Source organism: Balaenoptera musculus, chromosome 16 (assembly GCF_009873245.2).
Source record: "Balaenoptera musculus isolate JJ_BM4_2016_0621 chromosome 16, mBalMus1.pri.v3, whole genome shotgun sequence".
NCBI lineage: Eukaryota > Metazoa > Chordata > Mammalia > Artiodactyla > Balaenopteridae > Balaenoptera > Balaenoptera musculus.
The window spans coordinates 84,580,924-84,603,312 of NC_045800.1; the positions used below are offsets into that span (position 1 = coordinate 84,580,924).

General features: G+C 50.0%; 1 protein-coding gene across 13 annotated transcripts in view; it reads right to left on the reverse strand.

The window, feature by feature from the left end:
• Nucleotides 1–22,389, reverse strand: part of URB2 (URB2 ribosome biogenesis homolog) — a 23,454-nt gene continuing 1,065 nt past the window's right edge. For 2 of the 13 annotated variants that reach the window (XM_036828160.1, XM_036828161.1), the window contains exons 2-10: nt 21,633–21,771; nt 20,055–20,231; nt 15,005–18,329; nt 11,806–11,966; nt 10,099–10,209; nt 8,304–8,546; nt 5,837–5,924; nt 4,214–4,353; nt 1–434 (exon numbers count right to left, since the gene is read on the reverse strand). In XM_036828160.1, coding sequence (XP_036684055.1) covers nt 237–434; nt 4,214–4,353; nt 5,837–5,924; nt 8,304–8,546; nt 10,099–10,209; nt 11,806–11,966; nt 15,005–18,329; nt 20,055–20,231; nt 21,633–21,758 — 4,569 coding nt within the window. In that variant the 5' untranslated portion in view covers nt 21,759–21,771 and the 3' untranslated portion in view covers nt 1–236. Of the gene's footprint in view, nt 435–1,599; nt 1,776–1,943; nt 2,746–4,213; nt 4,354–5,836; nt 5,925–8,303; nt 8,547–10,098; nt 10,210–11,805; nt 11,967–15,004; nt 18,330–20,054; nt 20,248–21,632; nt 21,772–21,950; nt 22,314–22,389 lie in introns of those variants that run through there. The other 11 variants (XR_005016776.1, XR_005016774.1, XR_005016772.1 and 8 more) reach the window with 11 other exon arrangements.

Genomic DNA, 22,389 nt, shown 5'->3' on the forward strand with positions numbered 1-22,389 from the left:
GGAGATCTGGCAAATTTTATTGAATTCAGGATCTATTTTCAGGATTCTTTTGCAATACTTATGGCATAAAAAAAATGTTAAGAAATAGTGTGAAAAAATAACTGTAAAATACAATACATATTATATAAACTCCAAAGGATTTTCCACATGATTCAATGCCGCGAATTCAAGCATCTGAGTCCTGCATCCTCCAGCTCTCTTGGACCCGGGGCCACGGCTGCACGTCCGTGCGCGGCTTAGACGGCGTATCTTCTCTCTCCCTCGTGCTTTGCCTTGTGGTACTTCACGTAATCACTGTGCAGCTCCTTAAAGACGTCTCGCACCCCCGGCTGCAGCGAGGCCCGCAGGAACTGGATGTCGGGCTCGATGCACAGGTCCAGGATGAGGTAGATGCCCTCCTGCAGGAGGCCTTTCACCGCCGGATACAAGGTGACCTGGGAGAGGGGGACACACTTCTCTGTGAGCACAAACAGGCAGGTGCCAGACCCTTGAGGCTCTGACGAGGGATTCCAGCTTCTGCCACCGACTTGAGAAAAGACGTTCCTTTTAAAATGCCATTTTGCATGTAAGTTAAACAACTGACTATTCATAAACTTTTAAGTTTATATTTGGGGAAAACAGAGGCCAACTCAAGCAAACAAAAACCTGAGATGGAGTAAAACATCACGAAATCACAGGGGTAGCTTTGCTATTCAGTGAATGATGCCTCTGCACTTACCAGGGGCATTTAAAAACTTGAATCTTTAGATTTAAAAAATCTCATGGTAGGACTTCCCTGGTGGCACAGTGGTTTAGAACCCACCTGCCAATGCAGGGGATACAAGTTCAAGCCCTGGTCCAGGAAGATTCCACATGCTGCGGAGCAACTAAGCCCGTGAGCCACAACTACTGAGCCCACGTGCCACAACTACGGAGCCCACGTGCCACAACTACTGAGCCCACATGCCACAACTACTGAAGCCCGCATGCCTAGAGCCTGTGCTCCGTAACAAGAGAAGCCACCGCAATGAGAAGCCCGCGCACCGCAACGAAGAGTAGCCCCCGCTCGCCGCAACTAGAGAAAGCCCACGTGCAGCAACGAAGACCCAACGCTGCCTAAATAAATAAATAAATAAATTTATGGAATAAAAAATCTTATGGTAAGATCCACCTGAACACTGTGTCATATTCTTCCTCGTGGCCAATCACGTTGGAAGCTCTACTAACTGTGGGATGAGGGCGGCAATGTCGCCACCTCCCCCCAGAGCAGGGCAGGTAGGCAGTGGCTCTGACGCTCTCCAGTCGGATCCCTGATAGATCCCGTCACGTGGCTCAGTGTCAGACGTGACTTATAATTACCACTTCATAGATATTTTTACTTCTTTCAACAATAACACAATGGGCCCTAAATCCCTAAGTGCCCCAGAATGGTTTAATCGGTCCCTGTGCCCAAAGATGCAAGCCTTCCTAAAACTCTGGGTTAACCCAAATCTGGGCCACAGCTGGAGGAGCGGCAGCCCAGCTCTGGCGTGGCTACGTCGGCTACTGGCACGAACTTTGCGGATCAGAGATTCAGGCTGGTGTGTGGACAAAGAGGCCAGGACAGCAGGCACTACTCACCCTGCCAGAGCCGCCCAGGCTTCAGCCGGACCTGGGCAGGGCAGCGTCTGCCCACCGCAGCAGCTGCAGCCAGAAAGCAGCAGCAAGGTTCCGGCTGACAGGCCTGGGGAGTGGCCAGTTCTTCATTAGTGTCCTGATGGCCTAGGAGTTCATGCCTCTCTGCAGACATGCAGCTTCTAGAGAGGATACATTTTATTAACTAGAAGAAGCATGATTCACCAAGGCAACCTCCAGGAGACAGAGTCCTAAAGAGGCGCTTTGTTTCTGCCCCTAAGAGGATGCTGTTCTTCACAGATATGGTTATTTTCACACAATAGCTCAAAAAACATTTGACAGGTGATCACCTTAATTAAATTTTACTGTTTTATAGATGATAAGAACATTCAAGGACCACAGGAGGAATGGCTTGTCTGTGATTCCATACTAAGGTATTAGGGAGGGAAAGAAAAAATAAAACAGACAAACTGAAAACAGAAGAAGTCCTTAACCTCACTAGCTGGGTGAGGGCTTGCTCATTCATTCACTGAATCACCACTCACTAAACAAATAATCCCGCTTCTAAAGGCAAAAAGAGGCGCAGTAATTTCCCCAGTGGCAGCACTGAGATCTGAACGGGGCATGTGAGTCCAGATGTCACAGCCCTTCAGCTGGTGTGTCTCCTTGTGAAGTACAGCCCGGAGCACGGGGAGTGGGGAATGGGACAGCAAGGCCGGTAGTATCAGGACAGCACAGCCCCTTCGCATCTTTACGTTAGACAGCTTATTTGGAAAACGGGAAAAAAGTTAATTTCTACAACGTTACGGTCATTGGCCAACGAATGGAAACATCTCTAAGTTAACCTAAAAGGACCTTAGGCCAGGGGAGTAGTGCAAACTATTTACTCTAAGCTATTGATATAGAGGGACAGTTGTAAATCTGACCTACGGGTAAAAGAGAAGATAAAAGTGACCGTAACTTCCCTGACACGTCTCCAGGATGACACATCTCTGCATGGAAGGAACAAGGTCTGTAGGAGCAGCTGCCCCTCCTGCCCGAGGCCGTCTCACCGTCATCGGCCCCAACCACCGAAAGACCTTCACCTACGCCGCCCGCTGCTGAAACACTTGCCATCTAGCCTGTAATTAAACTTCAACACGTCTTCCTGGTCTAGAAAGATTTATGGCTTTCTCAGTAGAAGCCTCTAATACATATGGAATACTTTCTTCATTCCCAATTTTAAAAACAAATAAGAGTTAAAACGTAGACTGTCCTGCCAGTGGATTCTGGGACGCAACAGCCTCAGATAATTCCCAATGCCTTTGGCCTTCAAGATTAAAATTAAAAAAATAGCAGATAAGCGTAAATTAGACACGAATAATGAGGCTGGCAAACCAGAGACTCTTCATAAAGTAAATCTCAGAATAATAATCAGTGACTTCAGGGTTCAAATCACAGCCTCCGCTCTTGGCCCTTGGGTAAGTGATATTGCTGTGTCTCATTTTGTTCTTCAGTGAAACAAAAAAATCATGCCAGCTCGTGTTCCAGCAAAAGCTCACACATTAATGACTTGACTGCTTGGGAAACAACAAGATTCTATAAAAATGTTAAATAATTGCAAGGAAACCAAACCCCAAGCCCATATCTCATTCAAAGGACGACCTGCAGGGGCCCTTGTATGTGGTCCCAGCTCCCACACACCCGCCCCCCGACCCGGCCAACCGTCCGCCCAAATGACAGACATCTCCACTGGCTGAGGGATTGGGGCTGGGGCTGTGGAAACACCCTGAAGCGGGGCCAGGATGGAAGCTGAGGCCACACCAGGCTTTCTAAGGAAGCCCATTCAGACGACCCTCCCTTGAGAAACGCCGGCACCTCTAATGGAACATATTTAACCAGTGGCTCACCACCATTCTTACGAGATTTACAAAGGGGGGTATTCTACTGAGAGCAAGATAAACGATGTAACTGTATATCTATACCTGCACAAGGAGGCAGATAATACACCTGAACACACTACTTTAAGCCTCTGACATTCCATTTAAACAAGTAAGACATGAAGTCTTGCAACGAACTTACTACACAGGTCACGCGGGGTCTTGCGGAACTGTGAAAATAGCACACTGACACTCCAAAGTGAAATCACTGTTGAAGAATGAATGAATTATCCAGAATACTAAGGCCATAAAGTCAGATTAATTGGGACCAGAGCGCTTAATCCAGTTGAACAAGTCTACCGGGATCTCCCCCAGGCCATCTACCTGAGCGTCGGAGAGCGGCCCCATGAGCCCCTGCTGCTGAGGGACCCCAGGACCCCTCTTTCTGCCTCCTGCTCTTGGACCTGGGTAACATTTCACCTCCCTCATGACCCCAGAGACTGAGCAAAACAGCCCCAGGGTTTGTACCAGAGCAAGAAGAGACCTACCGGTGGCTGAGACCCCCCGCGACCCAGGCACCGCCAGCGCCCTGCGTCTTCGTGCAGCCCGCACGGGGACCCTGCAGGGGCTGCCGTACACGCGGGACAGCCGCCACCGCACCGGCCCGCCAGGCCCCACGGGTCACTGGCCGCACAGCTGGGGGACCCCGCGACCGAGGACTGTGGGCGGAAGCGCGTGGGGAGGCTGGCGGCTCGGCTTACCTTCTGCGCCTCCATCACATACTGGGCCACCATGAAGGGGGAAAACACCCTGAACTCCTCGGCCCGCAGTGCCACGTGGCTGTACATCCTTTCCACGAGGCGGGCGCACTCCAGCACCACCGGCAGGTCCTCTGCGCCTCCTGCAGAAGCAAAGAGTTTCCAAACCGATTAGCTCAGAAGCCGTGCGTTTTAACTCTTCCAATTTCACACTTTCAACATAGCCCCAGTTATTCAAACCTTCCGTTTTTGTGTTTTTTTTTTCCAGACTCTTTCCCTGGCTCAATTTGAAGACAGAATTAGGGAGACAGGATGTGTCCAAATATTGATCTATATTACAAAAGGAAGGGAACTTACAATCCTCAACAGTCCATGGGTTTTTTTAAGGGTCGGACTAGAATAACTAAGATTTTAGGGTGAAATCTACGATTGCTATTGTATTTAGAAAGGAAAATATGATTCTAAAGATAAGATGGCCTAATTATGTCCTTGCCTCGTTAAGTTTCAGAAATCATCTAGGATTTCTCCTTTACAGACAGACGTGAGACTCAACTATCATTACTAGACCTCTTGCTGGCTTCCCAGGTTTATTTCTGACCCCTAGTTCTTCCCACCCTAAAATGCCAGGATCACACACTCCTCCCAGGGGTTCTAACAGCCTGAAATGTCCCCGCGGCCCAGGTTACATGCGCCCCGGCCCCCGCCAGCCAGGCCGTCACAGCAGCAGGGGGGGACCCCAACTCAGCAGAGCAACCTCCCCGGTTTTCACTCAGCATAGTAATACACCGTTTTTATAAAATTCTAGAAAATGCAAACAAGCCTACGGTGACAAAAAACACATCAGTGGCTCCCTGGGGCTGGGGCTGGACCCCAAGAGGGCTCTTTCGGGGATGATGCAAATGCCCTGTGTTTTGACTGTTGGTGGTGCTTCCCCGCGCGAATTTACCCATCAAAACTCATTAACGTATATACTTTAAACAGATGCAGTTTGTTACACATATGTTAGGCGTCAATGAACTTGACTTTTGGAATGCACAGTATAATATGCAAATTTCTAAATACTGAGACTCTCCCCCGAATTAGAAATTTAGCAAGAATCAACAAACCTCAAGGCTGGAAAACAAGCTGTACCCATAATTTATGTGATTGTCATATGGAAGCTTGCTTCATTGGTAAACAAACACGACCTTGCTGAGCTGCAGCAGGAAAAGCTGCAGGAACTCCGCCCCCTTATAAGATGAGCAGAGAGCTGGCTCTACCACTGCCCGTTCCTCCTTAATCTCCCCATTAAACTGTGAGCTCTGTGAGGGCAAGAATGGAATTGTAGACGCTTTTACATCCCCAGTAAATGACAGTAAATATTTCCTGAGTCTAGATACTTTTTTTCTCCAGAAAAGAACTATTTCAATTAGGGGATGTCAAATGCATTCACTGCTGTGGATATAGTTAAAAAAATGTCACAGTCTGAAATTTTTTAAATTGTTTTACGTGTTCATTTGATGATCTGAATATTTCTCTTACGTAAACTCAACTGTGTGGTTTTATCTTCCGTAACATATGTGGCCAGAGACACCTGTAAAATAAACACATTTGAAATCTGTATCTGATACTGTTACTCTGAATTACCTTTGTCTTTCTGCCGCCCTTCGCGTATAACTGAACACACCAATCTATGAAAACAGTTCAAGAAAGAAGGGATGGCTTTCAGCATTACCTGCAATGACAGACAAAAGAATATGAAAATATGTAGGCAACTGTTTATTTCAAGATCTACTTTAAAGGAGTTCATATTTATTTCCTTCTTAACCTTATCTATCAGGACGCTCAAAACAGTGTGGCAACTCCTTTTTGCCGGGATTTTCTAGGGAAACGCTCACCCTACTTACTTAACTCTTTTACATCCGTTTTCATGGTTCGGGGTGGGGCTTCCATGCTGCATAACTTTAGGAATCTAATGAAGCAATCCTAGTTTAGAATTTGCTGAATCTGTCTTTTACTCTGTTAGTGGTGCATTCTGGAAATGGGTAGAAATAAATAACAAAACGTACAGTAGCCAGTGTATTCAAGTGTAATTGCCACTAGAGAAAAAGATTACATAAAGCAAATCCATTTAAAATGAGAAACAAAACTTCTCATTTTTCAGCAATGAAAAGGTCTGGCTGGGACTTGATCTTGAAAAATGATACAAAAGTTATAAAACAGGCTTCTTTTATACTCAACCGTCCTGAGATCATGATCAAAGCAATGCACTGTCCAATAAGGCAGCCACGAGCCACATGTGGCCACTGAAATGTTAATTAATTAAAGTTAAAATTCAGTTCCTAGTCATACAAGTCCACATTTTACGTAGTCAAGACACGTGTGGCCAACGGTTCCTGTGCTGGGTTGTGCAGATACGGAACACGCCCGGCCCGGGAGAAGTTCTACTGGGCGGCACTGCTCTAAGGCTCAGGGTGAACAAGGAGTGAATCAAGTGTTGGGACTCTTTCCTTTGGTACAGTTTATCCAAGCAAAGTCTGGAGAGCATAACACCACATTCTTTATGTCAAGTTATCAGCTTCAGCAACATGTTCAGAAAGAGGTCATTTTTGCCAAAGTATTCCAGGGCGTCATCACATTTCCAGAGGCCCCGTCTTCCTCCTCTGCTATCACAGTGAATAAATGCACACAAATCCAGGGCCAGACCATCTGAGTTCATACCCTGGCTTAGTATGCAATCCCAGACAGAACACTGAACCTTTCTGTGCCTGTTTCCTCATTTGCAAAGTGAAGATAATAACAGGTTGTCGTGAGGGTTAAATAAGTTAAAACATGTCAAGAGCTCAGAATGGCACCAGCTGCGGATCGCCCTGCCGGGGATCCTGGCTGGCCTCACTCTGTGCTGCTCCCTTCACATTTACCCAAGCCGATTCCAGCCGGGGGCCCATATCAACCCCCATCCACCGCCCACACGGCCCAACGGGTGGGCCCCGCTCCCCCAAGTCTGCCCCGCGGGCAATGAGTGTGAGCTGCCGTCGTTAAGTCACATCCTTCTTTACTGCAATACCATGTCATTATCCTTGTCAATTCTCTCCTTTCATTAAACGGTCTAATTCTGCTCAATGGTCATTCCTCACTGGTTTTGCAGGAGATGCATACAGTCTTCCAACGTCACTTTCATCAACTGCATGAAATCCTGAATCTTTTGCAAGATCTGCGGTGTCAGTTTATAATTGATTGGTATTGCATTTACATTCTACGGTCACACAAAAATCTAAGAATCAGCAGAGACCTGACAACAAAGAGCCTCACAAGATAGACAGGACCGAAGGCGATTCTTAAGTGGGGAGGACATTAGATGGAATGCTTAGTTTACCAGAGAATAAATTTTTTAAAAACTGCACTGCTGGCAGGTCTCCAACCTTAGAACATTACAACACTTAAAAATATTTGAACGTGCCTATGTATATGTGTATCTGTCCTATTTGTTAAGTTCCCACGCTTCACACGTATAGCAGAGGCACAAATGAACACCCGCCAAGGAAATCCAGTCTTGTAGCTAAAATTCAGACTCAGCTGGGTGACATTGGTCAAATCATTCAGCAGCTCTGAGCATCAGTTTCTCTACCAATGAAATGGGATTGCCACCGACTACACAGACTTGCTGTAGGGGTGAAAGGAGACACACAGCAAACGTTCAATAAATGGTGGCTAAACTGGAATCTTTTCTACAGGGCATTTGCTCCTAGTCTTATTTTATTTAAAAAGCAGCACACTGTAAAACAAGAACTCAGGATGGTTCACTCCCTATACCCAACTGAATTATAAACCCGAGAAGAGATCTAAGCCAGTGAGCGACACTTAAATATATGATCTGCAAAAACAGAATAATTTCTAATGGGCTTCCAGAAACACCTAGTACACAGCTATGTTCAAAGTGTCAGATCCAACACAGCCTGATGTGAAGGTCACACATTTCTGTGCTTGAGAAACCACCTGGGCCCTAGAAATTACTCAAAGCCAAAAGTTTGTTTTGCAAATCATTGTTTTTCCCACGCCACTGCTCTTCTGAAGGATGCGTTTCCCTGCCCAGCGGGCGCCCTGCCCTCTTCACCTTCGGGTGACACTGCAGGATTGAGAAGAGCACGTTGTGGACCCGCAGGAAGATGCGCTCATACTCGGGAGGCCTCAGGGCATCCAAGGGCACGGCCAGCAGGACACCGAAGGCCAGGCCAACGTGGTGTGGGTTGCTGATGGTCTCCTCCCCCTGCCTCAGCAGCGCAGCCAGGACGTCCAAGATGGGCCCGACCAGTGCCAGCGCCATGGGCTGTTCCCGACAAGCCTCTCGGGTCTGCAGCTACACGGTGAGGAACAAGGGACAGAAGATGAAGGCGATTCTCCGGAGAAACAGCCCCAAACCCAAAATGACAGAGGGAAGAATGTCCAGACTCCAAAATGACCTGAGTGGTCACTGGGCAGTTCAAAGAGACAAGGAGACCAGCGTTCAACCCCCTGGGGGGGCACCTACTAGAGACTTGGCCGTATTGGTCCACACCCTCTGACGGATGCGCCTACGCATGAAGAGAAGTAATTTCTCATAGAAGAGTTGATTCACCTACTTTCTCAGAATAAAAAAACTTCACATCACACACATAACAATATTCTCCCAAAAAGATCCTTAGTTCTAAAATGTCTATAATTAAACTCCATTTGTTACATTTCATAAAGAACAGCTCTAGTTCAAGACATTCAATTATTGCTCTAAAGAATAAACAGAAGAGACTGAAGCTGAGGGGTGGCCCAAAGTCTTACCTGGGTACCCTGGGCGAGCCCACCTGTGACAGCCCTCCTCACATGGCCAGCTGTAAACAGCACCCCAGCTGAGGCCGCCTGGGGCCTCTCACAGTGATCACCTTCTCTGGGTACCCTGGCTGTGCTGACGCTGTGCTATCCCCTTTAGAGTGACCTAAACGCCCAGCCTGCTGTTTATATCCACGTGGCCCTACTATGCGCTTGGCCAACACTGACCAGGCACTGCCCTGGGTCCTATTCCCCCCTCTCCCCGCCCTCTTCCTCCTGATGGTCCCCCTACACACACCTAAGTACAAATGGGCTTCGTCCACTAATACAGATTCCCAGGGAAACAACAAAGCAACAAAACAAAAGATCAGAGAAGAAAGCAATGTCTATTCTCTAGACCCTTTTGCCCTGAGAATATGCTAACCCAGGGCAATGCTCTCACGTAGCACAAGCTGTAATCAGGGTTCATAACGAAGGTCAAATAGGCACTGCTTTTCCGAACCCAAGTCTGGGAATACTGACCCCAGGCTCTTTTGAGGGCAGGAACACAGACAGTCCCAGTCAGAACCAGGCTTTTGTTCTAATGAAACAAAAAGTCATGTGACTACTGTGCATGTTCACACGTGCCAAAATTTAACGTCTGCATAGGATTAACAATCGTCTATCTGCAACGTTACTATCCTAGTCTAGAGCCATTTTTTTTCTCACTGAATCGTCACTTAAACACACATATTCCTACACATGAATGAATGCACTAAACTGACCACAGAACTCTGTGTGGACACAGAGAGGCCCAGGACTCCTTCTCCTGTCACCTAATTTAAATGGAAGCCTCCTGTGGGCACCATGTTCCTTCCATTACGGACCACGAATGCTTCCTGGCGCCCAAGGGCCTTCACATCACACCTACTGATGACACTACGTGTGCAGCCAGACAGAGGTGCTGCCTGGACACCCAGACAGAAGAGCAGTGTGCTTACAGCTGTCTTCAGGACACGGCCCCCGCAAACACACTCTGCATAATAAAACCTGAGCGTGACCGAAGAAGTGCCGCCCTGTCTGCACGTGAAAGGCAGGGGCCGGGGGACGCACAACCCAGAGGTACTCACCATTAGAGCCGTGACCACCTGTGGGCACGCACGCCAGAACAAACTGGCCTTCTCGCCACCAGATGGGCAGTTCAAGAGCAACTTGACCAACGTCACAGCCGACAAAACAGCCTAGGGGAAAAGGGAAAACACTCAACAGTGGGGGGAGCCGCCTCTCTCGGAATGCCCATCTCGGGAAGCAGGCTGGTCACCGGTGCTGCGACAAAGCAGAGCCCGTTAGAACCCCGCGTTGGGGCAGGGACGAGACCCAGCCTGGGTCAAGTCCTGAGGGTGGCGCCCTGCACGTCACCTGCGGGAAGAAATGAACAAGGCGAGCAGACTGCGGCGAAGGAAGGGCCTTCTCTGCAGCGTCTCACTAAACCGAACACGTAAATGTGCCAGGACCGTGAAACACAAGAGGCCACGGCGATCTAATCAGAGGCCCGTCTCGTCGAGGTGGCGTTGGAAGAGGAGGCCGCTGTAACTCACCCGCGAGAACCGCACGTGCGTAGGGGTGAAAGGAGACACGGACAACGTGCGACAATTAGACCAGGTGCCGGATGACAGGTGACGGTTTTCGACCACGGGAAGGGAGGGGAAGGGACTCAGTGACCCGTGCTGGGCATCTCTCACCATCCACTTCATCCACCGGCCCCTTCCTCCTGCCCCTAACGCTGCAGAGCCCACACCACGAAATCCTGGCTTCTGCCCTTTGCTCCCTCTGACCACAACCCCCTAAGCCCGAGCTGCGCTCCCCTCTCCCACCCCGCTGCAGGGTGTGTCTTCCCACCGAGGGTCTGCTGGCTGGCGCCCCCAGCCCCCGCTCCTCGCACTCACCCGCGCTCACTGCGCTGTGCACGCACTACCCCCTCCCTGTCTCCATAGCAATGCCCCCCAGCCCACCCCCCCAAAGCCTCTCCACCTCTGACCTCAGCTCAGCCTTACCCCCTCCACGACTCTCCTCTGACCATCTGACGGGCTTACGTAGAAGTTTATGGTTTGTCTCCCCTGGCTTGCTGAAGGGAAGCCCAGAGGCCTTCTCCAAGCTGAGCCCATCGGGCTGCGCACGCACAGTGAAGACTTCCAGAGGGAGGAGGGCGGCAGCAGAGATGGGCTTCGTGCTCACACAGAGATGTCAGTCCTCCCTGCTGCCCCCAATCTGCCCTCTCCAGCTCTCCGCCCACCCAAAGCAAAACCCAGCCCCTGGGTGCCGATTATAACCAGCAGTCAAGAAGCCACTCACACGGCAGAGAAAGCTCAGAACCAGAAGGCCTGGGCCGCCACCCTGGGCCCAGACAGCGAGCTCCCAGCCTTCCTCCGCCTGTGCGAGCAGGGACAGCCGCCGGCCACTCCGGCGCTCAGGGCCGTTCAGGGGACCGAAGTCGAGCACATCAGCCTCTGAGACACACAGGCCGAGTGGGAGTGAGGGGCTTCGTTAGCAACTACCAAACAGACTGGGGGGCTAAGGACCAAAGGGCAGCTCGTCACCCTGAAAGAGCCTCACATGGGACCCAGGCTACGTGACCAAACCAAGTAAAATCAGAAGTACGATGTGAGAGGTCCCACACAATGGATGTGAATGTAACTTTTTACGTGTCAGTATACGAGTACGGATTGATTTTGCACGTTTGTTTAGTTTCAGCGCTGACACCGCATTGCAAGTCACTTTTCCCATTGAAGCCCATATCACTTACATGCTGCCGCGCAAGGGAGAAAGGAGCAACCCACCTGCAGATCTGCTCTCCACACGTTACTGACGTCCAGTCCCTGGAGGACACACTGCAGCGCCATCTGGAAGTCCTCTGTCGTCCCAACCTCCAACATTTGGGTGAACAAGGCTCCCAAATGAGGCTCAATCTCCTCAACTACCTGAACCGGAATCGCAGGATCTGCGAGGAAAACAAAACTGCTGTGAGAGACAAGGGGCAGGTGAAATGGGGTACAGCTGCTAAAGGTCAGCATCTCAGGGATGCAGAAACGGTCATGGTGCAGGTCAAAACTGCAGGGCACATTCACAGCGTGACACCACCCTCTCACACCCAGCACCTGTGCCCTGCCTGCAGCACCTGGGCCCTGCCTGCAGCACCTGTGTCCTGCCCATAGCACCTGTGCCCTGCCCATGGCACCTGTGCCCTGCCTGTGGCACCTGTGCCCTGCCTATGGCACCTGTGCCCTGCCTGCAGCACCTGTGTCCTGCCCATGGCACCTGTGCCCTGCCCACGGCACCTGTGCCCTGCCCACGGCACCTGTGCCCTGCCCACGGCACCTGTGTCCTGCCCACGGCACCTGTGTCCTGCACCCGGCACCTGTGCCCTGCCCGCGGCACCTGTGCCCTGCCCGTGGCACCTGTGCCCTGCCCGCTGTGCCCTGCCCACGGCACCTGTGCCCTGCCCGCGGCACCTGTGCCCTGCCCACGGCACCTGTGCCCTGCACCCGGCCCAGAGAAAAGCCCGAGAGAATAAGCAGGGGGACGGCGACGTTTAGCAGGGCTTACCTCTAGACCACGGGAGAAGGTGACTGGCACTTTCTTTATACTCTTTTTCTACTTTGCATATATTCTTTTGTAAAATCAATAGGGGCACAGGGCTGGGGTGGTGCTTTTACACAGACGGGGATGTTGAAGAGATGGAAAGAACCCCAAGCTTGTGGGGACTGCCCGCTGCAGTCACCCAGTTGTTCCCACTTAATGCAGGACAGCCTTCTGAAGTACACCCGGTGTCCCCGGGTTTCATCAGAGAGCCCACGGTTAGGGAGTTCAAGGCCCTTTACAATCTGACTCCAGAGTAACTTTCCACCCCCGTTCCAGCCAGCAGACTATCCCACACTGCAGAAGACCCTCCTACGCCCCAGTCTTTGCTTACGGGGGGCGGGCGGGACCAAGGCTTCGAGAGAGAACATCTAGGTCCAAGTGTTCCACAAACTGTAAGATCCTGGATGCAGGACCTCTCTGGGCCTCAATTCCCTCATCCGTGAAATGGGCAAACTGCAACCAACTCCTGTGCTTGGCAAATCAAAGAAAGGGCACCGCAGACTCCCAACCCTGGAAAGCTGAGCGTCAGCACTGCCGCGTCACCCGCCCTCCCGTCACCCACCTCCCATGGCGGAGGCCTCGCCTGCCTGCACAGTCCACCGTCCTGGTCATTTCAGAGTCTTTCCTCACCCTGTGACTCAGGTAACTTGTGTGAATGTCTGTTTACTAAATTAGACAAGTCAAAATCAACAGCTCATTCATCTCCAGAGGAGGACACAGTTCCAAATATAGATGAAGCGTTTTTAAACTGATGGGTTCTTATAATTGAACTGAGGCAGCTGATTCTCCTGTCAGAGAGCATTTCTTACAAATGCTCATTTTTCTGAGCTGAAACCTACCTGAATCACCACCACTGAGGACCCAGGTGGCCACCTTAACCCTCCCTCTCCCAGCCCGAAGCCTTGGGCCACTCCCCGCTTGGCCTTTGCTCCAGACCTCCCACCACCCTGGTCCCTTCTCTAGGCCCAGGCTAGCAGCTCAGGTGCCTGAGGCCTGGGCCCTGGGGCAGTGCTCAGGCCTGCAGTCTGGGGGAGCAATGGGGTGGCTGGCCTCACCCCCGACCGCGGCTCTGCCCCCTAAGTCAAAGGTACCACCGGTCCAAGAACACACAGTTAGGACTTAGGGGCCACCTCCACTGCAGGGATAAAGGCGGACACTGCGTTCTGCAGGGGGTTGCAGGGATAAAGGGGGACATTGCATTCTGTCTAACGAAGGGGCAGGGGGGTCAGAGCTTCGGACCACCGGGGGCCATATCTTAGGACGTTCGTTTAGAATGCTCTAACCAGTGTTAACAGAAGACTGAATTTCAGCCCCCATTAAGAAGGTGACACCATTCCCTAGGACAGTAGCTGACAGGGTGAGACAGAACACGTGAGACTGAAGCCTTTCAGTCAATCCACAACCAGGGCAGATCAGAAAGGGGGGCAGCAGAGTGTCCTTCAGGCTACAGCACCCCAGCCCTGGCCTTGGCCCAGGCGGCCTTGCTTCCTACAGGGGCCCAGTGAACACGTGTGTGTGCTGTGATGGCTGGGCTAGGCTGGCCGACTCCCCAGCCCCACCTCAGACGACTGCCCTAACTAGCCTCCACCTCAGTAACAACCACACAAGAAGAAAATGGACCCGCACCCACTGGGAACAGTGCCACCCTCATGAGCTCAAGTTAGGGACGGACCCTAGCCTGCTAACCTCTGACCTCGGGGACAGCAGGTAGTGACTGTCCTGCTGGAGAGAATGAAGACACCGGCTGGGTTTTCAGTCCTGATTAGCTGGCCGGCAAGGGTGACATCCGACTACAACACTGCAATGACATCACAGGCTGAGCCTCTGTCCAATCAGCACCCACAGCCCCACGACGCCCGGTACCACTCTGAGACCTGCGGGACGATGTCCTGCCCTCAAGGAATTTTATGAGGTTCCCTATAAAGTAAGTCACTTGGAGTTTTGGAAAGTTGGCAGATTTTATCTTTCTGAAGTCCACTGATGGCGCTGAAGATCTGATACTGAAGGGCCTACGAATAAAGATGAAACTATCTATGTTGACCTCTGGGGCCAGGACAGAAAAAGGCTAAAACAGAGAAGAGTGGTTCAAAACTATAAACTAGAACAATCTCCAAAATAAGTGAAAAACTAAAGTGCAAAACAATATACCCAGAAGGCTGCTGTTTGTCTAAAAAGCAGGAAAGCAACTGTGAAGGTAAATGCTTACAGGTGCAGAGAAGGCAGACACCTGAAACGAACTCTGGGGAGGGAGAGTTTCTCCCAGCTCATCATGTGGTACCTTCGGAAATGCAGACCTGCTCCAAAAAGGAGAGGGGCAGCAACTCACCTGGCTGCCGCTTAGCGACCTCTCACCAAAAGCTCTACAGTACAGAACTAGCTCAAGAGAAGACGTCTCACCTGCAAGGACTTTTCTCACAGATTGAAACACGGAGGTAAACACAGACTCCTTCTGGGGGTGCAGTTCTGGGGCTAAAAAGAACAGAGTCAAAAACTGCACGGCTGCCTGGAGAGATGGGGTGTCTCCTGCTAGAGCCGGCAACTCCGACAGGATCTGAGAGTAGACAGCCTGGTAGAGGGCGGCATGGGACAGCAGCACGTGGTCTGTCCCTCCGGGAACCTCTGTCCCGCTGTGCCCGGAGCACAGGGCCAAATCGGCCTCCAAGAGCGAGGCGACCGACGAGAGGACGGGGGGCGGGAGGCGGCGGTCCCGGGCCCCGCGGGCGGCGCAGAGCTGGAGCACGGCCCCCGCCTGCAGCACGGCCGCCTGCAACAGCTCGCGCGGCGCTTCCAGGGCCTCGTGCTGCTTCTGCGCCTTGACTAAAGGCCCCAGCACTTGGCACAGCTTGGTTAAAGACACCAGAAGGAGCTGCTGGCCCAGAGGTGTCTGATCTTCCGACCGTCTGCCTGAAGTTGCTTCAGGGCGCAGGTGGGACCTCGAGAGGAATGCGAGGATTTTCCCGAAATTGAGCCCCGGGCTGAGCTTCCTCTGGAGCAGCGTTCGCAGCGGCTGTTCTAAGAAGGTCTCCACCACCTGGAGGAATTCCAGCCAAGAGGGGTCATCCACGTCCACAAGAAACCTCCTACTGGCTCTGAACAAGGAGGTCAGCGTGATCTCAAAGATGTCGCTAACGTACATGACCCTGAGCGCCGACTGGGCGCTCTTCCCTCTCTGCAGGTGACCGAGGAGCCGGTAGCACGTCATCAAACACCTGAGGGTCAGCGAGGAGGGGCAAGAGCTGCCCAGCGTAGCGACGGCCACGGTCAGCAACAGGAGAAAACAATGCACGTGACAGGGGGGCAGGAGGCTGTCCAGCTGCAGAGCAGAAAGAACCTCCAAAAGCCGAAGAACGCCCTCCAGCTGCTCCCCCTCCAGCTCAACGGCGGAGTCACCCCTGGCCAAGGAGAGTAAGCTCTGGGCGATTTCTCCTCTTGGCTCTACGCCTTCAGATCCGACCTTTGGAAATCTGCTTTCCCAGTGAGCCACGGCCACGTAATCCCCTTCAAAAAGCCAGGGCAGCTGCTGGCGGAGAAGAGCAGGGCCCCTCCGGGCGCCGGCACACAGGATGCCGGCGCAGCTTGCGGTCACGCACAGTAAGAACGCAGAGTGGAGGGACTGCATTTCGGGGAAGAGAGGGCTGTGGAGGACGGCCTTCGATATGTTTTCAAGTGTGATGTCTGGCTCCTCCTCCGCTGAGCCCTCCTGGGCTTTGCTCGTTGGCAAAGTTCTCAGCAGGACACCGGCCAGGTACCGCAGGTCGTCCGGACAAAGATAGGGTGTTAAAATCGTGAGATGGGACACGACTGAGTGCCAGTGGGCGACGGGGTAGGTGAGCGCACTCACTGTCCCCACCTGGCCGTCCCAGGAGGCCGTCGTCCCCCGGGTCAGGCTCGCTCTCCCGGAGCCCAGGATGTAGGCAGCATCGCGCCTCAGAGCGAGGAGGGCTTCTTCAGACTGGACGCCAGTTTGCAGCAAGGTGTTTTTCATTCTCTGCAGGTGGAGCTGCTCCAAGCAGTACCTGCCGAGGGAGTCGGACTGAGCCGTAAACGCCTCTATCTCCTTCCAGTGCTTGGCCTCCAGACCCGGGAGCAGCGGGGGGAGGCCCGAGGGCTCCGGGGCGGTGCCTGCGAGGGCCCCGGGCTCAGAGCGGTACGGGCCGCAGCTCAAGCCCAGCACAGTGTCCACCTGGGCCCAGGTGTGGGCGAGCAGGAGCGCAGAGTCACCGACCCTCTGTCGCCAGGGCTCGGGCACCAAGGGCCGGGGCTGGCGGAGGAGGTCCAGCAGGGGCCGCACGAGGCCCCGCAGCGTCTCGTCCATGGTGCGCCGCGTGCGCCTGACCACGGGCAGGGGCGAGTCGCCATCCAGGCTCCGCGCGTGGACCATGACGCAGTGCAGCAGCGAGCTCAGGGACACGGACTTCAGGGCCATGTCCATGTCACCCCGCAAATCAGGCAGGACCAGGGACTGGAACCTCTCCAGCATGAGGGCCCAGGCGTCCAGGACCTGGCTCGGGGGCAGATCCGGGAGGCACTCGCGGAGCACAGCAGCGGGGCCTGCGGACAGCACGGGCAGCCTGAGCGCCTCGGCCGCGGGGCGACAGATCACCCCCAGCACCTCCCTGAACAGCCGGGGCACCTGCCGGAGCTTGGCGAACGTCTGGAAGAGCGTGTGGATCAGCGCCTCCTGGGCTTTCTGGGTCCGCGACTCTGTGACTTCTGCATCGATCCAAGCTGAAGACAACAGGTCATCCAGGTCAGGCTCCAGAATCAAGTGATTCAGAGAGAGCAAAACCTTGAGGCAGCGGAACCAGGCTGGCACGGGGGCCTGCGGATGGTTCAGCAGCATCTCGGCCAGATGGCGGTAGAAGTGGAACTGAGTCTCCCCGTGCCGAATCCGGTCAGTGGCAATGTTGTAGATAGTACTACTGGCCACTGAATTTAGCAGCTGTTCCAAGGCCAGGAGTTCCGTGGTCCAATCAGACGCAGGCAGGGCTTGCAACTGCTCCTCCTGCAGGTGGGAAATCCTTAAGCAACCAAACAGCCGAGGGAGCACCTTGAAGCAGAGCAGCCGGTTGCCCTCCGTGAGGTAAGAATCTACAAAGAGCTTGTACAGCAAGGCCACGGAGTTGGCCACCACAGCAGCCTGAAGGGACGGTTCACAGTAGCCAGGATCCACCAGCCCGGCCATCACGGTGCCCAGGGGCGCTAGGAGATTCTTCATGGCCCCCATCTTCGTGTCACCTTGCTGCTGGTCCAAGAGCTCCTCTTTGTAGGAAGGGAGCAGCTCGGCCTGAAAAGCTCCGCCTCGAAGCACGGCCTCAATCTGACTCCTAATGTCCCGGCCTAGTGCCGGCCGCAGCTGGCCCTGGCCAGCCTGGGTCCACGTGCCTGCCGAGAGTAAGTGTCTCAGGACCAGGCAGGGCTGGAGCAAGTGTGTGGTCACCTCCCCAAAGGTGCGTCTCGGGTTGACCTGCTGCCGCTGAATCGAGAGGTAAAGGCCGAGGGTCAGGTGAAGAACCTCGAACAACTGGGGCATCACGGCTCCCGGCTGCCTACAGGCCAACCAGCACAGCTGGCTCAGCAGGTCGACCGTCAGCTCCTGCCTGGCCGTGTACATGACAGCAAGGGCGGGCGTCGAGAGGATACCCTGGCAGCAGCTCAGCACAACACAGATGCTCCTCTGAGATCCCAAGAGAGCGAACTCGGCCATTCTCTCATTGATGATCTGAGCATTAAGAAAGAAAGAAAACTCATCACTGACCCTAAACCCACACGTACACACAAAAAATACGACACAATCAGTGTGAACTCACTCCTTGCCCTCATCTGAATGAGAAAGAAATGCCCAGATTCGCACATCTAAATGAACGTGGCATTTCCTTAGCGCACCAAAGGAAGGCAGAGGACCTGTCGTAACTCCTACACACATCCGTCTCCTACCCGTAGAAACTTGGGAAGGGGCTCAGTGCCTTTGTAAATTTGCTGTGCCTTTTTAAAGAGTAGAGTTTTATAAGGCTTAAACCTCAAAGATTTCACTTTTTCTTAGATCCTAAACCTATAATTCAACTTAGATGCTACAGGTAGTTGGACAGTGGCCTTGGGTTATGATCCTGTGGTCCAAAACACATTTTTATAATCAGTCATACTGTTTGTATTTAAAAAGCCAAAGCAAAAGGCATTCTTAAAAGAGAAAAGCAAACGCTGCCAGCTACTACTTAATATACAGCAAACCCACAGTCTATTGCTTCCAAAATTCTGAAATTCACAAACACCAGAAATTATGAGGGCCAGGCAGGTTCCAAAGTTCACTTATAGGCTAAGTGACTTGCTCCCAGCCTTAGGGCATCTGATAATCAAATTTATCCTAGGTGTTAAGTTAGCAGTAGCCCAAGGACACAGATGTGTTTATCTCCATCCGAGTAACTGCTGGCTCTGGAAAAGCCCAAACAAAGATATCACATACTTAAACGCCAGCACACTTACTACAGTGATCTCCAAATTTTTCTGATTATACAACTTTTTCCACACTTATACCTGATAAGGTTATAAATTACACGTATGCACTACAGTACTAGTATCTTATATAATTATAAAGCATACATAGAAATTCAAGTGACTTTTTAAAAAACATATAGAGATGTAAGATTTTCTTCCCACATTCCCCAAGAACCATTCAGAATAACCCACTTTGGTGACCACTGGTCTATCATTTTAAAAAGTGACACAATTTAGAGCATAATTTCAAGAACCACTAAAGCCTATGAACCATCAGGCATCAACCATTTAATTCTTCTGTTCCCAGCCTCTACTGCTTTTCTCCTCCTGCCCGCACGCTCGTGTGGGTGAGGCTGCAGGGTAGAGCGCAGGCTTTGCCGTCAGACAGATGGAGGTTCAAATCCCAGCTCTGCCACTTACTTGCTGTGTGACTTTCGGCAGGTTACCTGGCCCACGCTCAGTGCTCATTATTCGTGCTTTTTATTGTCACCAGCTATCCTCACAGTATTTCAAAATACTCAGTGTTGACAGTGAAGTTCATAATCCCGACCTGAGACTTCAAAATCACTGAGTCAAAAACCTTTGAGGAAATTCTCATCCAGATTTTGGCCTTTGACCTCCCTCCAGTCCAGCAGAAAGGTGAAAAAACAAAAGTCATAAAGTAGCATCATTTGCTGGCTACCTTTTCCAACTAAAAAGGTAATTAACCACTTTACGAAAGAGTTCTAAGCTTTTCATAATATAAAGTGCTTAGCATGGTGTAGAGCATACGATGTGCATTCAATAAATATCAGTCATTATTATAACTCTAAAATTATTATTTCTTTCTCCTCCCCTACCTTGATATTTTCTGTATCTTCATATAATTAACCGTAAGACAAATAAGCCTCCAGCATTAACAGGAAATCAATAGAGATACATGTAACACAGGATAACACAGGAAACTGTTAATTACCTTGATGAGGGAAATCTGAAGGTTAATTGTCTTTCCATTCTTGAGGAGATTCTGCAATTTTCTGCTATGTAGAATGTTATCCATATAGATCCAAAGCCTTTCAACAATGTCTTCCTTCAGTTCAAGTTTTTTCTTATAAAACGCAACCAATGACTGTCGTGCCCAATCAAGTAATACCTGAATTTGGAATATACTTTAAAAATAAATGAATTTCTTTACCAAGAAAGAAAGACACTGGACATTTATAGGGACATCACATGCATAACCAAATACAATTGCCAGGGGGGAAAAACTCTCCTTTAAAACTTATCTTTGGTAACATTATGTTACGTTTTGGTGTCTTAAAATATTTATTATTAAAGAATCAATCAAAAAAATTGTGTCTTCATATGGGACCAATAAAAAGTTTCAAGAGAAACGGTTTCTTCTAACTAATCGCTTCTAAGTTTTAAAAGTTAAAAGCACAACAACAATTGCTCAGAATGGCCACAAAAGGAATGACACACAAAAGCAAAAATGCAGAGTCAGAAGACCAGGGTTTGTGTCCTGGCTTCCCGAGTTACCTGCAGCTTCATCCCTAAACCTATTTACCCTGTTCAGAAGACAGAGAGCCTTCTATGAAATGATTCAGAAGTGCTGTATTAAAAGGAGGGCTGGACATAAACAGTTTCCATTATTGTGACATGTTTCCTTATTCATAAACACAAGGAAAGGTGGTGAGGCTTCAGCTCAGGACACCAGAACTGTCAATAACAGCATGAATAGTGACAAATGCTAAAAGGAAAAAACTCTCTCCGGAGAAGGGTAGTGGAAATCTTGATGAAATTGCCTGCCACGGCTGCCAGGTCAAGCAGCCAAAATGATTCTCAGGTGCAGCCAGATTTAGAAACTACTAGCTCTGCTAGTGCTCTACATACTGGACCTCATCATTTCAATGGCTGTAATCCACTTGACGCATTTTGCGCTGCTTAATACTAGCAAATGAGTATCTAACTGCATGAGGTCATCATCCTGGTGTCTCCATTGTATTAACTGTTTTTCTTAGTCAGATAAGCTTGAGAAATGTTAACAAAGAGCTATGTCTTTCTTGGTTCCTAATCTGTTTCTAATCTATCGGTTTCTAATTTGTTTCCCCTCAGTTTATTACAAATGCTAAAGCTTCTCTACTTCCCAGCCTTCGATTCATCAAGTTCCAAAGATGTTTAACAAAGCACCAACAAAAATTGCTCATGGAGCATCACTTAGGATTTACAAACAAATGAAGCTGCCAACAGACTCAGAACTTAACTTCTGTAACCTAAATCCTAATTTGCTCACTGAGGCACATACTTAATTCGGAATATAAGGGATGTTTCCAAACATAAACGAAATGCTGAGGTTTTGTAACAGAAAAACTTTGTTAATGTAATACCTAACTACTTACTTTTTCTCACTGATAGGACTTTTAACTTTCTAACCATGTTTCCTTCCCCGACCTTTTCTCTAATCTTTTTAAATTTTAACTAAATGTCAATAAGCAATTTACATAAGTGATCATTAGTTTAGGTTGTAAAAATGTAACTTTCACATTAAACTTACTTGTTCTTTATTTGGAAGAACACACTGATGGGAAATCCAAGCAAAGTGAGCTAGTTTTAGTTTATCTTCCCAGGAAGTTGTCTTGCTTTTAAGTTTTAGAGAAATGCCAGAATAAACAGCAGCCATTGCTGCACTTTACCTACAATTTAAAGCAATGGAAAAAATTTATATTTTTTTAATATAAAGGACCAGAGTATTAAGGTCAAACTTAATAGGCATCAGAAAATGAACACTATGTACCTTACTGTCTACATAACTTATACTCCTTTAAAAATATTTTTCTAATGAATTAAAACACTGTTGGGCAGAAATTTATACCTAAGATGCTTGACTCCATGAGTTTTTTGGAGGAAATTCAAACAGAAGATGGATTACACACACACGTACAAGTATTCCTGCTGTGATCAAACATCACATCCTCAGAGGTCAGTGCGCAGGAATTCAATGGAACAAAACCCAAAGTGTTCAAATTACTTGTGAAAAGATTCGTTCACACGTGGTTTTAGATTAAAAGAGTTGTTTCTGCAAAAATATTCTAATACATACTATAGAGTATATACTAGGACCCACCCCACTGAACAGTTTAAAAAGATAAATAAGCAGTATTTGGAAATAGTAATATTTCTCCAAGTACAAAAGAAATATAGTATAAACCCAGTCCCAACAGAAAGAATGTTTTTTCAGCTGCAACAGTAACTTCATAAACTTACCAACACACACTGCTTCTAAGACTCTACAGAATATAGTTACACGATTA